This window comes from Mobula birostris, chromosome 29, assembly GCF_030028105.1.
Source record: "Mobula birostris isolate sMobBir1 chromosome 29, sMobBir1.hap1, whole genome shotgun sequence".
Lineage (NCBI taxonomy): Eukaryota > Metazoa > Chordata > Chondrichthyes > Myliobatiformes > Myliobatidae > Mobula > Mobula birostris.
Genome location: NC_092398.1, coordinates 27,761,669 through 27,775,230, shown reverse-complemented (window position 1 = coordinate 27,775,230; position 13,562 = coordinate 27,761,669). Strand labels below are relative to the sequence as shown.

Here is a 13,562-nt window from a genome sequence, read left to right as displayed (position 1 = left end):
TTAATCAGAATCCACTGTATCTAAAAAAAAACTACTAAAGTTAGAGATTAAAGCTGTAAAATGTACTTTAATAAATAAAATAACAGCTTTTATTTACAATGTAAACTGCATTATCAAAAGTGGTTTGAAGTGTTAACAGTGTAATGACAGAGAGGGTAGTGGGGCTAACTAGAATCGTTGATCAGATTAACCTGCTGAGGGAAGAAACTTAAGATGGTGTGACGTTATTGTTGTAATAGCGCTCTGACGCTTTCCAGAAGGGAGCTTTTGGAAAAGGCAGTTAGTTGGGTGGGTAGTGTCTACAATTAATTTTCCTGCCTCCTTCTTAGTCCTGGACACAGACAAGTCCTGCAGTGATGGATAGACTGTAACCAGTCTACCTGACAGTTTGCTGCAGTTTTCGTCTACTGTGAGAGGGTGCTGCATGAAACTAGACAGTAATAGCTGATGCTCTCCTGGCAGTGTAGAATTGCAGTGCTATGTTCTGTGTGGTTTTAGATGGAGTGTATTCTGCTTGGAGTTTGGTGAGCTGTGATGTTCTGTGGCGATCTGTTCTAGGACTCCTGATTTTTTTTTTTTGTGTGATTCTTATAAATGACTTGGATGAGGAAGTGCAAGGGTGGGTTGATAACATGAAGGTTGATGGAGCAGTGGTTGATCTGCAAGGTTGTTGAGGATTAGGATGCAGAACTGGGCTGAGAAGTGGCTCATGATTCACTTTGGAAGGTGAAATTTGAAAGCAGAATGTAGGGTCATTGGCATTGTGGAGTAACAGAGGAATCTTGGAGTCCATGTCTGTGATCACTCAGAAAGTTGCTGTACAAGTTTGTTAAGGTGTATGGTGTATTGGCCTTCAGTAGGCAGGGGATTGAATTAAAGAGCCAGTGTTGCAGCTCTATAAATCCCCGGTTACACCACACTTGGAAAATTGTGTTCAGTTCTAGTTGCCTCGTTATAGGAAGCATGTGGTAACTTTAGAGTGGGTGCAGAGGAGATTTACCAGGATACTGCCTGAATTAGAGAGCATGTCTTGTGAGGATACTAAGCGAGGTAGGGCTTTCCTCTTTGGAGGGGAGCATAAGGGGTGACTTGATAGAGGTGTACAAGATAATGAAAGGCATAGATTGAGTGGACAGCCAGAGACTTTTTCCCAGGATGGACATGGCTAATTCAAGGGGTATAAGTTTAAGGTGACTGGAGGAAAATATAAGGGGGATGTCAGAGGTAGTTTTTTAAATTTTACAGAGTGCTAAGTGATTGGAAAGGTAGAGGCAGATATATTAGAGGCATTTAAGGCACATGGATGACAGAAAAATGGAGGTGATGTGGTGGGGAAGGATTAGTTTGAACTTGGAGTAGGTTAAGAGATTGGCTCAACATTGTGGGCTGAAGAGCCTGTTGTTTTCTATGGTCTCAATGTAGGATAGAAGCTGGGTGATTGGTATGTATTGAAAATATGAGCGACTGCAGATACAGGAGATGTGGAGCAACACACAAAATGCAGGAGGAGCTCACTGGATGAGCCAGCAGCTTCAGAGGGAAACGGACAGTTGCCATTTGAGGTTGAGACCCTCTACCAAGAGTAGAAAGAATGTGGGGAGGTAGCCAGTACAACACGTTGGGTGGAGCACAGTCTGGCAGGTGATTGGTGGATCCAGGTGAGAGGACGATGATAAACAGACAGCTGAGGGAGCAGGAGAGTGGGAGTGATGTGAGAAGCTGGGAGGTGACGAAGGGTTGAAGGGGATGGAATCTGATAGGAGAGGATAGTAGAGTGTGAAATAAAGCTGCTTTTGCTTAGTTGGCATTTTAAGACAATCAGGGGAGGATGAAAGTGCTGGAAGCACTGAAGGATACAGATGCTCTTTGACACAGCATTTTTTAACCCTGAAACTCATTTATTTCTTCTCCCCTTTGTTAATGGTCTCTCAGAAGCTGAGATGGAGGCGACAGGTAGCGGTGTGGAGACGTCAGCACAGGGCCTGCTGGAGGGGATAAGCCTGGATGGGGACACCCTAGCCCCGATGGAAACTGACGAGCCCAGCACGTCCGATGCCAAGGGCAAGTCCAAGATCACCCCAGCCATGGCTGCACGGATTAAGCAGATCAAGCCTTTGCTCTCAGGTGAGCTGATGGGGTGGTGAAGCCATTTGATAGTTATAGAACAGTAAAGCACAGAAACAGGCCTTTTAAACCATGCTGCATAGTCACATTGACATACAGCTGGACCATAGCCCTATGTACCCCTCCCAATCATGTACCTATCCAAACTTCTCTTAAATGCTGAAATCAAACCCACATCCACCACTTCTGCTGGCAGCTCATTCCACACTCTCATCACCCTCTAAATAATGAGGTTCCCCTTTCACCCTTAACCCTTAACCCATGACCTCTAGTTGTAGTCTCACCCAACCTTAGCTGAAATCAAACCAACCTCAATAGCTGTTTGCATTTACCCTACCTATACCCCTCAGAATTTTGTATACCTCTATCAAATCTTTCCTCATTTTGCTGTGCTTCAGGGAATAAAGTTCTGACCTATTTAGTCTTTCCAATTACTCGGGTCCTCAAATCCTGCAAATCTGTTAGTAGGTGACTAGAACTGCATATAATACTCCATATGAGGCCTGTTTTGTGCAACTTCAACATAACATTGTAACTCCTGTATTCAGTAATTTGATTTATGAAAACCACTGTGCCAGAATCTCTCTTTTTCGATCCTACCTACCTGTGATGCCACTTTCAGGGAATTGTTGATCTGTATCCCCAATATGTACAGGCTCAGAGTCCCTCTCCAATGCAGCACATCTTTTCCTGGATAAGGGGCCAAACACTGCTCACAATAATCCAAGTGCGGTGTGATCAGTGCCTTATAAAGACTCAGCATTACATTTTTGTTTATATTCTAGCCTTCTTGAAATGAATGCTAATGTTGCATTTGCCTTCCTTACCACTGATTCAACCTGCAAGTTAACATTTAGGGAATCCTTCACGAGGACTCCCAGGTGCCTTTGCAAAGCAACCGTTGTATTGATCCCATCTTTTAGCACTTGGCCAGCATGCTTCTAGCTGAGGCCATTCGAGTGCTCATCTCGACACTTAAATCCTGTCTGGGACTACCACCACTTTCTCAGGCAGTATATCGCAGGTCCTCGCCACTCTTGGTGAAAAATGCCTCCCTTTACCCTAAATCTACAATTCTAAGGGGAAACACTTCCTGCAGTCTACCAAATTATGCCGATCATAATTGTATCATTCCCTTTTAGCCTCCTTCAGCTCAAGAGGAAATAGGCTTACCCTTCCCAATCTCCTGATAACAGAGAGGCTGCGTCCCACCCTCTCCAGTTGCACCTTTGATATTGTTGCTGGCAGCCTCAAGGGTCTTAGAGTTATACGGTTTGGAAGCAGGCCGTTTGGCCCAACTGCTCCACACCGACCAAGATGCCCATTCACATTGAACCGTATTGGATAGATTGTGAGAGGGCGTCAAATATGCACGCAGTCGATTAATCACACAGTGAATCGTTTGAACCCCGTATATGCCGAGGACACTCTCTCTTCTGGATGCCTATTTTTGAGTGCACCTGCTTTCATCTCATTGCTCTCACACTGTAAGTTGCCCGCCGTGTACTGTTACTAATGTGACTCAAGTAACAACGCTCAATCCTGCTGACTCCATCGTTGTGCTTGCTTCGGGCATACATGACACAAGTGAATCCCATTTGCCCATGTTTGGCCAATAACCTACCAAATCTATTCAACTGTCTATTAAAAATTATTGTAGCTGCCTCAGCCACTGCCACTGGCAGCTCATTCCACATACATTTCATCCTCTGCGTTCATAAAAATTTCCTTCAGGCTCTTAATTAGATCTGCTTCCCACGTTAAACCTTTGCTCTGTAGATCTTGATACATCAACCATGGGGGAAAAAGACTGAATGGTCACCCTATCCACACCCGTCATGATTTGATATACCTATGTAAGATTGCCTCTCAGTTTATTGTACTCCAGGGAATAATATCCATACCTGTATAACCTCTCCCTACACTCTGTTCCTTAAGTGCTGGTTACACCCTTGTAAATCTTTCCTGCAGTCTTTCTAGTTTAATCATCTTTCCTATATACCATATTCCAAATGCGGTCTCACCAACATCTTGTGCAGTCACACCATGACCTCCCAACTTCCATAGGCCATGCCCTGACTGATGAAAGCCTGTATACCAAATACCACTTCACCATTCCCCTCCTGCTTTTATATACTTCTATAAGGTAACCTGTTCCCTACACCCAATTGAATAAAGTCCTTGCCTGTCCAATCTATTCCTTCAGCTCAGATCCTTGTTCCTTAACAATGTCCTTTTAAATCTTTCGTACAGTCTTGGGGGACCAAAACTGAGCACAATACTTCAAATGCAGCCTCCCTAGTGCCGTCATCTCCTCTTTCAGGAAACCATGTTGAATCTTATCCCTCTCATCTTAAACTAATGCCTTCTAGTTCTTGATTGTAGTGTACCTGCATTTTTGTTATACATGGGGTGTTTTTTTCCTATATCTCATGGGTAACGAGACTTAATGTATTTGACAAATGCTACCCCCCCCCCAATGTTTTCTTCCTTTTCATGTCTTCCTCTCACACGGTTGTTGGCCATGTTGTGTGCAGACTGTCTGCTCTTGGTAATCAGGATTGTCCCTGAGCTGCTGTTCACACCTTCCTGGAAACTGCAGCAAGTAGGAGCAGGAACTTTGTTCCTCAACTTTTTATAGGAATAGCTTTTTTTTTCCTGATTTCTGAGTGGATTATGAACCAGCCCATGAGTATGGCCTCACTATTTTTGCTGTCATTTTATGTTATGTTTTTCATTTGATTTTATTTATATATATTTTAATTGCAATTTATAGTTTTTATGTATTGCACAGTACGGCTGCCACAAAACAAGAAATTGCACGACATGCGTCAGTGGTAAAACTTTGGATTCTGTGTTTACTTTTCCCTTACCATTCATAGCACCGGATGCCAGCAGCTCCCTCTTCAGGCGATTTTTTTCTGTTATATATCTAAAGCAGTTTGCTTCACTTAATCCTGCTTTCTCCCCCAACCCCTCACACTTAATGGCTCTCTCCTTCTACCTCGTCAATCCAGCATCCTCGAGGCTCGGCAGGGCTCTGGCTGAGCTCTTTGGCTTGTTGGTGAAGCTGTGCGTCGGATCACCCGTGCGGCAGAGACGGAGTCATCACCCTGCCAGCACGACGACAGCGCCCACACCCGCAGCACGGGGGACTGCGTCTGCTCTCACTAAGCTGCTAACAAAAGGATTGTCGTGGCAGCCACCACCTTACACGCCAACTCCTCGATTCAGGTACGTCCTTGTAGTTGGGGTTTGCTTTACAATGTGAAGTTAAGTTGGTTTGAAGTGTGAATAAGGAAGCCTGTTCAGCAACATTCCCACTTTCAGCTACATGGACCAACCATTGATCTGAGCAGGAAATTTTTACATGGTTTGAAAACCTAAAATGTTCTTTTTAATAATATGCATACTATGAATACTTAGAATGAAACTTTTAAAATTGTGTATTTTTAATTTTATTTATTAATTGAAGGATATAGTGAAACACAGTACTGCAAAGAAAGCCTTTCACATTTCATAAACTTGTATGTCTTTATTACAAATCCAATGTCTATAAACATCGTCCAGATTAATTTCACATCCAGATAAACGATGTCTTAATCTGCATTAGATCATCGGAATGTTCCACTTCTGGTCTGTTTCTGGATTTCCATTTGATTGACTTCATAAGGCAGAATCAACATTCGCAGTCAGCACTAGAACCTGAAATGTTCCAATGATGTCAACAGGAATTGACAGTTCTTCAAATTCTTCATTTCTAAGCACGTAGTTCAACATATCAATGAATGTCTTAATTGAATCAGGCTTAACTTTTTCTGAAACGATAAATTTGAAATTACAATATTGCTGCAATATTTTTGAGGCAATTCTTTCATTGTAATTGTAGCTGAGTATTCTCTCGTACAAATTCAAAATTGGTTGCGTTTGCAATAGCAACAGGGTCAAGAGCTTGCCATTCTCAGAACTTAACTTCAGAAAATCTCTTATCCAAGTGATTACACAAACTTTAAATGAATTGAATAATAGACACATTATCGACGTCAGAACTTATAGATGCAAGCACACCTTTTACTTTGTTATTTTCAGTTGTGCAGCAACAAAGGCTATGTGTGTGGGAGCATTTCAGTTACTGCGGGGCCACGCACCCAAAGCTTAGAGAGAACGGTGCTGTTCAGTACTGTATCTGCCAGGGAGTGTTATTTGTTAACACCGCCCAGTAAAAAGCTGTTCATCCTTAATCACAGTAACGTAGCAGCTAGCATAGATGCTTTACAGTGCCGGCAGTCAGGTTCAATTCCCATCACGTCTCCCTCCTCCCTCCCCCCACCCCCCCAACCACGTAGGTTTTGTCAGGGTGTTCTGGTTTCCTCCCACCACATTCCAAAGCTGTACCAGTCCTTAGTCATGTGGGTGTAATTGGACAGCAGTGGTTTGTCGGACTGGAAGGGCCTTTTACCATGCTGTCTTTCTTCCCTTTTTTTTTGGCGTGTGCCTGCGTGCGTGATAATGGCTTTTACAAGGCATGGAGAGAGAGAGTCTGTGTGGCGTGCCACTCCTCTCAGACATTTTTGCAGTATTTTCCCTTTATGAGGTGGAGTTGCGATCTCGACATTCAACCCGGTACGGATGGAAAGCGTACCCGGGAGTGGACCCGACTAGTTTCAAACCCGGGAACCTCCGCTCCCGGGTCCGGCGCCAATGTCGTTGTGCCACCAGCCGGCCCACCATGCTGTCTTTCTAAATAAGTAAATCAATGAATGGAATGAAGCTGGACTCCCCACACCCACTGTGACTATCCAGTTGATGTACACCAACATAATTTTATAAACCCCCAGAAGGTCTGATTTACTTATGTGTCACAAATATATCAAAACATACAGTGAAATGCTTTGTTTGCCTCAAAAACCTGAGCCCTTCAGCCGCCTCGACTGTTGGCAAGGCCACGTATCTTTAAAGCCTTCCAGTCTAGGCAACAAGGTCGAGGTGGTGGAACGATGCCACTGTGGCACCCGGGGCACTTGAATTCAAATAACTAAGCTTAACATTGGGTTAACACAAAATATGGGGGGGGGGGGTGCGCGGCGTGGAAGGAATAAAGAACTGTTTGATCCACCTGACTTCCTTCAGGGGAAGAAGTGTGGCATCTTAACAACCACAAGAGATTCTGCAGATGCTAGAGATCCTAAGTATCACACAAAAATGCTGGAGGTACTCAGCAGATCAGGCAGCATCTATGGAGAGGAATAAGTAGTCGACGTTTCTGGCCAAGATTTTTCGTAAGGACTGGAGAGGAAGCGGTAGAAGCCAGAAGATGGTGTAGGGCGAGTGGAAGGAGATGGGAGAAACCAGGTGAGGGGGACCATTCCTCTCTAAACCTCTGAACTTCTTTGCACTCTGGAGGGACTCAGTGTGTCAGGCAGCATCTACAAGGGGACACTTTGGGCCATGACTGACTCCTGATGAAACTTTGACTGTTTATTTCTCTCCGTAGATGCTGTATGATCTGCTGAGTTCCTCCAGCATTTTGTTACGTGTTACTTTGGCATCTTCAATATGCGTGTCTCTAGACATGCCAGTAGAGTCAGTCAGTGTAGAATCAATGTTGTGAAGCTCAGAAACAGACCGTTTGACCCAACTAGTCAATATTGGCCAGGTTGCCTATTTGAGCTAAACCCATTTTCCTGCACTTGGCCCATATCCTCCTAAGCCTTTCCTATCCATGTACCTGTTTAGATATTTAAAAAAAAAATGTAATTATACCTACCTCTACCACTTTCTCAAGCATTTTATTCCATGTCTGCAACACACTGAAAAAGTTTCCCTCTCAGGTGCCCTGTTTAAAAAAAAATACCCTGCCCACCCACCTTAAAACTATTCCTTTAAACCCAACTCTGGGTATGCCCTTCATGATACTTATAACCTCCATAACAGGGCTTCACAACCTGGGGTCCATGGATCCCTTGGTCTGTGGGATGCAACAGGTTGGGAACCATGCTCTACAGGTACCCCCCCCCCCGCCCCACCCACCACCTCCTCTTCCTCGGGAAATAGCTCTCCAGTAACACGCTTTTGAATCATTTCTGTGCTCTTTCTCTCTTCATGACACTCTCCTTATAGCTAGGCAATCAGAACTGAACATAAAGCTCTAAGTGTGGTCTGATCAGTGTCTTGTAAAGATGCACCGTGGTATCCAAGCTCTTGTACTCAGTGGCCTGACCAATGAAAGCAAGTGTGCCAAATCCCCTTTTCACCGTCCCATCTACTCATGTTGCCACTTTGAGGGGATTATGTACTTGTATGGTGACACTTAAATACCTTAGGTCAGGGGTCAGCAACCTTTTTGCCTCTGTGGGCCTGATCGCGTATTAATGAGCAGACGGTGGGCCAGATAAATGCCATTAAAAGCTTGAAATATGAGAATTATGCATTTAAATACATCTAGTTATGTTCTGCCTCAAATTAATGAATACTGCATGCTAGGAAATCATTTGTGCTTAAGGTTGCCTACCCCCGCCTTAGGTTATTAGCATTGGGGACGGACAATAAATGCTGGCATTGCTGAGCAGTGACTGACTGAGCCCTGGGGTTTTTCTTTTTCGGTCAGGCTGACCTTCTTCATTTGCTCAGTGGGATTCACCTCACCCATGCTGTTCGATGAGAGGAAGTACCCCTATCATTTGATGCTGCAGAAGTTCCTGTGCTCTGGAGGACATGATGCCCTATTTGAGTGAGTACTCCTGCTCAAAAATATATCAAAACATACAGTGAAATGCCCACATTGTTTGTCACGTGTCATTCTCTGAATTTGTGGATCTCAGTTGTTTTGTACTTCCTGGGAACTGACTTGCAATATTTGAGAGTAACGTGGTATTTCTGTTAATTAATTTCCTTGTCTGGTTTCAACCCACCCCTTCCCCCCTTGTACATTCTTGACTCTGTTCCATCAGGACCTTTAATTGGGCCTTGTCCATGGGGGGTAAAGTGCCAGTCACTGAAGGCCTGGAGCATACGGATCTGCCGGACGGCACGGGCGAGTTCCTTGATGCCTGGCTGATGCTTGTGGAGAAGATGGTGAATCCAACAACTGTCCTGGAGTCCCCCCACTCCCTGCCTGCCAAACCTCCTGGAGGCCAGAACTTCCCACAGTTCAGCGCACTGAGGTTCCTAGTGGTTACCCAGAAGGTAGGTTCACATCTGTGATTGTGTTGAGTCTAGATTGATTCTATAACGATAAACATTAAAGTCCAAAGTAAATTTATAATCAAAGTACAGATGTCACCATATAAAACCTTGAGATATAATAATAATAAAAAAAAAACAAATAAGCAATCAATATTGAGAACATGAAAGTGAGTCCATAGGTTGTGGGAACATTTTAGTGATGGGGCAAGCGAAGTTGAGTGAAGTTATCCCCTTTGGTTCAAGAGCCTGATGGACTGTTCCTGAACCTGGTGGTGAGAGTCTTGAGGCTCCTATACCTTATGTATCTGATGGCAGCAATGAGAAGAGAACATGGTGTGGGTGTTGGGGGTCCCTGATGACGGACTTAACCTGTGATGGGCATTAGCTTTTTTTGTCACATGTACAGTAAAACATACAGTGGAGTGCATTGTTTACATCACAACAAACACAGCCCATATGTGCTCAACAGAACCTGCAAGCTTTGCCATGCATCCGGGGCCAACATAGTATGCCCACAATTCATGAGCCCTTACTAATCCGTGTGCTGTTGGAACACGGGAGGATACTGGTGCATTGCAGTGGGAATTGAACCCCAATCCTGCAGCTATGCTAACTGCTGTGCTCCCGTATCAGATAATCAAAGAAATGACCCTTATGACCCACCTTGTCCCTGCTGACTGTGCCTGCATTATGCCTATAACCTTCCACTTTTCCTTATCCAGATACATTTTAAACACTGTCAGTTCATTCTGAGTATACACCATATGAGTATGACCTCTCAGATCTCCCTCAAGTTTTCCCTCTCACCTCAAGCCTTCCGCACAGTGGCAGGGTGGAGATACATCTCTACTAAAGGTGGTGTAAGGTGCTCCTTCCCCCCTCCTGCTATCCTGCAGGTCACCCTTGGGCAAGGAGTAGCAACTGCTTAGCTCCCTCCCACCCCACCCCGATCAGGGTCACATGAAGCCATGGGAGCAGGTGGTGGGTGGTCGTATGAACAGCCGGTGCATATCACAGGTCCTGGTTATGTGACCACTGATGCCAGGCAGACGATCCCTGAGGAGTATTAATAATGGCTGGGGTCATCCATCTTGTAAAGACACTGCCCAGAAGAAGGCAATGGCAAACTAGTTCTGTAGAAAAATTTACCTTAAACAATAATGGTCATGAGATTGTGATCGCCCTTTCCTACGACACGGCATATAATGATGATAATGATGACAGCAGCAGACTTATCAGTCCATTGTGCCTTCACCACTGCGATGATTATTGAGGGGTTCTAGCGCCAAGAAACAGGCAGTTCTGCCAGTGTAGTTTATGTTGAACTGTTATTCTGCCAGCACCTGGACCATAAACCTCCATACCTCTCCACTACATGCACTTACCCAAACCTCTCTTAAATGTTGGAAATGAACCAGCATCTTCCAGTTTGGCTGGCAGCTTGTTCCATACTCGCACCACCCTCGGAGTAAAGAATTCCCCCTCAGGTTCCCCTTAAATATTTCAACTTTTACCCTCATAATTTTGTACACCTCTATCAGATTTCCCCTCAATCTTATATGCTCCAGGGAATCAGGGCCTAACCTATTCAACCTTCCCTATAGCCAGGTAATCAAGCCCATTGTTAATTTTCTCTGTATTTCTTCAGTGAACAGAACTGCAAACAATATTCCAAATTTGGCCTCACCTATGTCTTGTAGAAATTCAGTATAGCATCTCATCTCCTGTACTCAGTATTCTAATTAATGAAGGTCAGTGTGCTGAGTGCGCTTTTTAGATTAGATTAGATTAGATACAACTTTATTGTCATTGTGCCAAGTACAGATACAAAGCCAATGAATTGCAGTTAGCATCTGACCAGAAATGCAAATAGTGTTATTTACAAAATAACTGCGAATAAAAAGTAAGTGCTACAGCACACAAATAGAAAAGTACTGAGACAGTACAATATGGGTGCAATACTGCTTAGCGCTGTAATGTGAGGTTCAGCAGGGTCACAGCCTCAGGGAAGAAGCTCTTCCTGTGCCTGCTGGTGTGGGAGCGGAGGCTCCTGTAGCACCTGCCGGATGGGAGGAGAGTAAAAAGTCCATGGTTAGGGTGAGATGCATCCTTGATAATGCTCTTCACCCTGCCCAGATAGCGTTTATGGTAGATGTTCTCAATAGTGAGCAAATGGGTGCGGATAATCCGCTGGGCAGTTTTCACCACATGCTGGAGTGCTTTGCGTTCTGATACTGGACAATTACCGTACCAAACTTTTCAACTTATGTTACCACTTTCAAGGAATTATGGATCTGTATTCCCAGATCTCTTTGTTCTACCACACTTCCCAGTGCTCCACTGTGGAAGTCCTACCCTGGCTTGTCTTCCCAAACTGCAGCACCTCATACTTGTCTGTTATCTCTCAGCCCATTTTTCCAGCTGGGCAAGATCCCAGTGCAAGCTTTGATATTCTTCCGCATTGTCCAATACACCCCCATTTTTGGTTTCATTCATCAATTTGCTGGTCCAGTTTACCATATTATCATCCAAATACTTATGCACCAAGGATCAACTTTATTTGCCATATATAATTACACGTATTAGGAGTTTGCTGTGGTATGTTGGTCAGGGCATGATATACAACAAAAAAATAACCAATTATAAAGATAATGAAATATCTTAAAAAAATAAAGTTAGAGGTTAAAGTATGCTTATGAAATAAATATGCATTAATACCAGCATGTATTTGCAGTGATAACAACATTATAAAAAGTTGTTTAAAGTATTTCTAATGCAGTTCCTTAACTGAGGTAATAGATGGTGATGGCAGTTATCTAGATGGGGATATCTAGAATGGTTGATCAGTTTAAGTGCCTCTGGGAAGAAACTTTTAAGGTGGTTTGAAGCTTTTGTTCTGATAGTCCTTTAGCACTTTCCAGAAGGGAGCTTTTGGAAAAGGGAGCTTCCGAGGTGGATAGTGCTTGCAATGATTTTCCCTGCCCACTTTATCCCAGACACATACAGGTACTACAGTGATGCAGACAGTGACTTTTTTGGATGACCTGACAGTTTGCTGTAGTTCTCATACATCGTGAGGAGATGTTGCACAAAACCAGACAGTAATGGCTGATGTGAGGATGCTGTCTATGATGGCAATGTAGAATAACACCAGTATGTTCTGGGGAAAATGGGTCTTTGTTAACTGCTGCAAGAAGTGCATCCTCTGCTGGGCCTTTCTGTTAATGAAGGAGATGTGGCCCTCCCATATAAGATCCTGGGAAGTGAAGATACCCAGGAATCTGATTGTTGTAACAGTGCTAACTGTAGATTTGTTGATAATCAGGTAGGTTTAGGGCAGGTGTCAGATGAATTTTCCATAAATGCGTGATTGTAATAGAGGTAGAATAGAGTGTTGATTTTTCCAGCTCAGTAAGATCAAATGAGCTTCTAGGCAAGAACACTGGTAGATTGGCCTTAAGTTGATGTCTGTCCTCCCTCATGGCTCAAGTTTTCATCTTCCATGATCCTTAGGCAGCCTTTAACTGCATCAAGAACTTGTGGGACCGAAAACCTCTGAAGGTGTATGGCGGCCGCATGGCTGAGTCAATGCTGGCCATCTTGTGCCACATCCTGAGGGGCGAGCCGGTCATCCGCGAACGGCTCTCCAAGGAGAAGGAAGGGAGCCGGACAGAGGAGGAGGGTCCCCAGGAGGAGGGGTCGGCGCCGAGGCGGGAGCCCCAAGTCAACCAACAACAGCTTCAGCAGGTATGTGACAGGCGGATGTACGGCCGAGTCTGCCGGGGATTGAAAGTGGTCGGGGAGGTGGAGCTAGGAAGCCATTTAGCAGGTTTACATAAGACCATAAAGTGTCGTAGCAGAATTAAGCCATTCTATCATGGCTGATTTATAACCCTCTCTACCCCATTCTTGCAAATCTCCTCTGGAGATGGTCATGAGAATGATCCCAGGAATGAAAGGTTTAACCTATGAGGTGTGTTTATCTCCAGGCCTGAGTGGGGATCTCATTGAAACCTAACGAATATTGGAAGAACTAGACAGAGTGGAAGTGAAGAGGATGTTTCCTTTAGTGGGGGAGCCTAGGACCAGAGGGCAGAGCTTCAGAAGAGAAACATGTCCCTTAGTAAGGGAGTCAAAGGGCAGGGAGTAGACAGGAGAATGGGTTGAGAGGGATAATAAGTTATCCATGATGGAATGGCAGACAAGTTCAATGGTCCAAATGGCTTAATTCTGGTTCTATGTCTTATAATTGT

The 13,562-nt window shown here is 44.2% G+C and overlaps 1 protein-coding gene across 10 annotated transcripts in view; it reads left to right on the top strand.

The window, feature by feature from the left end:
• The window catches only part of huwe1 (HECT, UBA and WWE domain containing E3 ubiquitin protein ligase 1), a 279,725-nt gene that overhangs the window by 123,423 nt on the left and 142,740 nt on the right, over positions 1-13,562 (top strand). For all 10 annotated transcript variants that reach the window (XM_072246462.1, XM_072246465.1, XM_072246460.1 and 7 more), the window contains 5 exons: positions 1,933-2,124; positions 5,142-5,358; positions 8,732-8,854; positions 9,075-9,309; positions 12,823-13,056. In XM_072246462.1, coding sequence (XP_072102563.1) covers positions 1,933-2,124; positions 5,142-5,358; positions 8,732-8,854; positions 9,075-9,309; positions 12,823-13,056 — 1,001 coding nt within the window. The remainder of the gene's footprint in view (positions 1-1,932; positions 2,125-5,141; positions 5,359-8,731; positions 8,855-9,074; positions 9,310-12,822; positions 13,057-13,562) is intronic.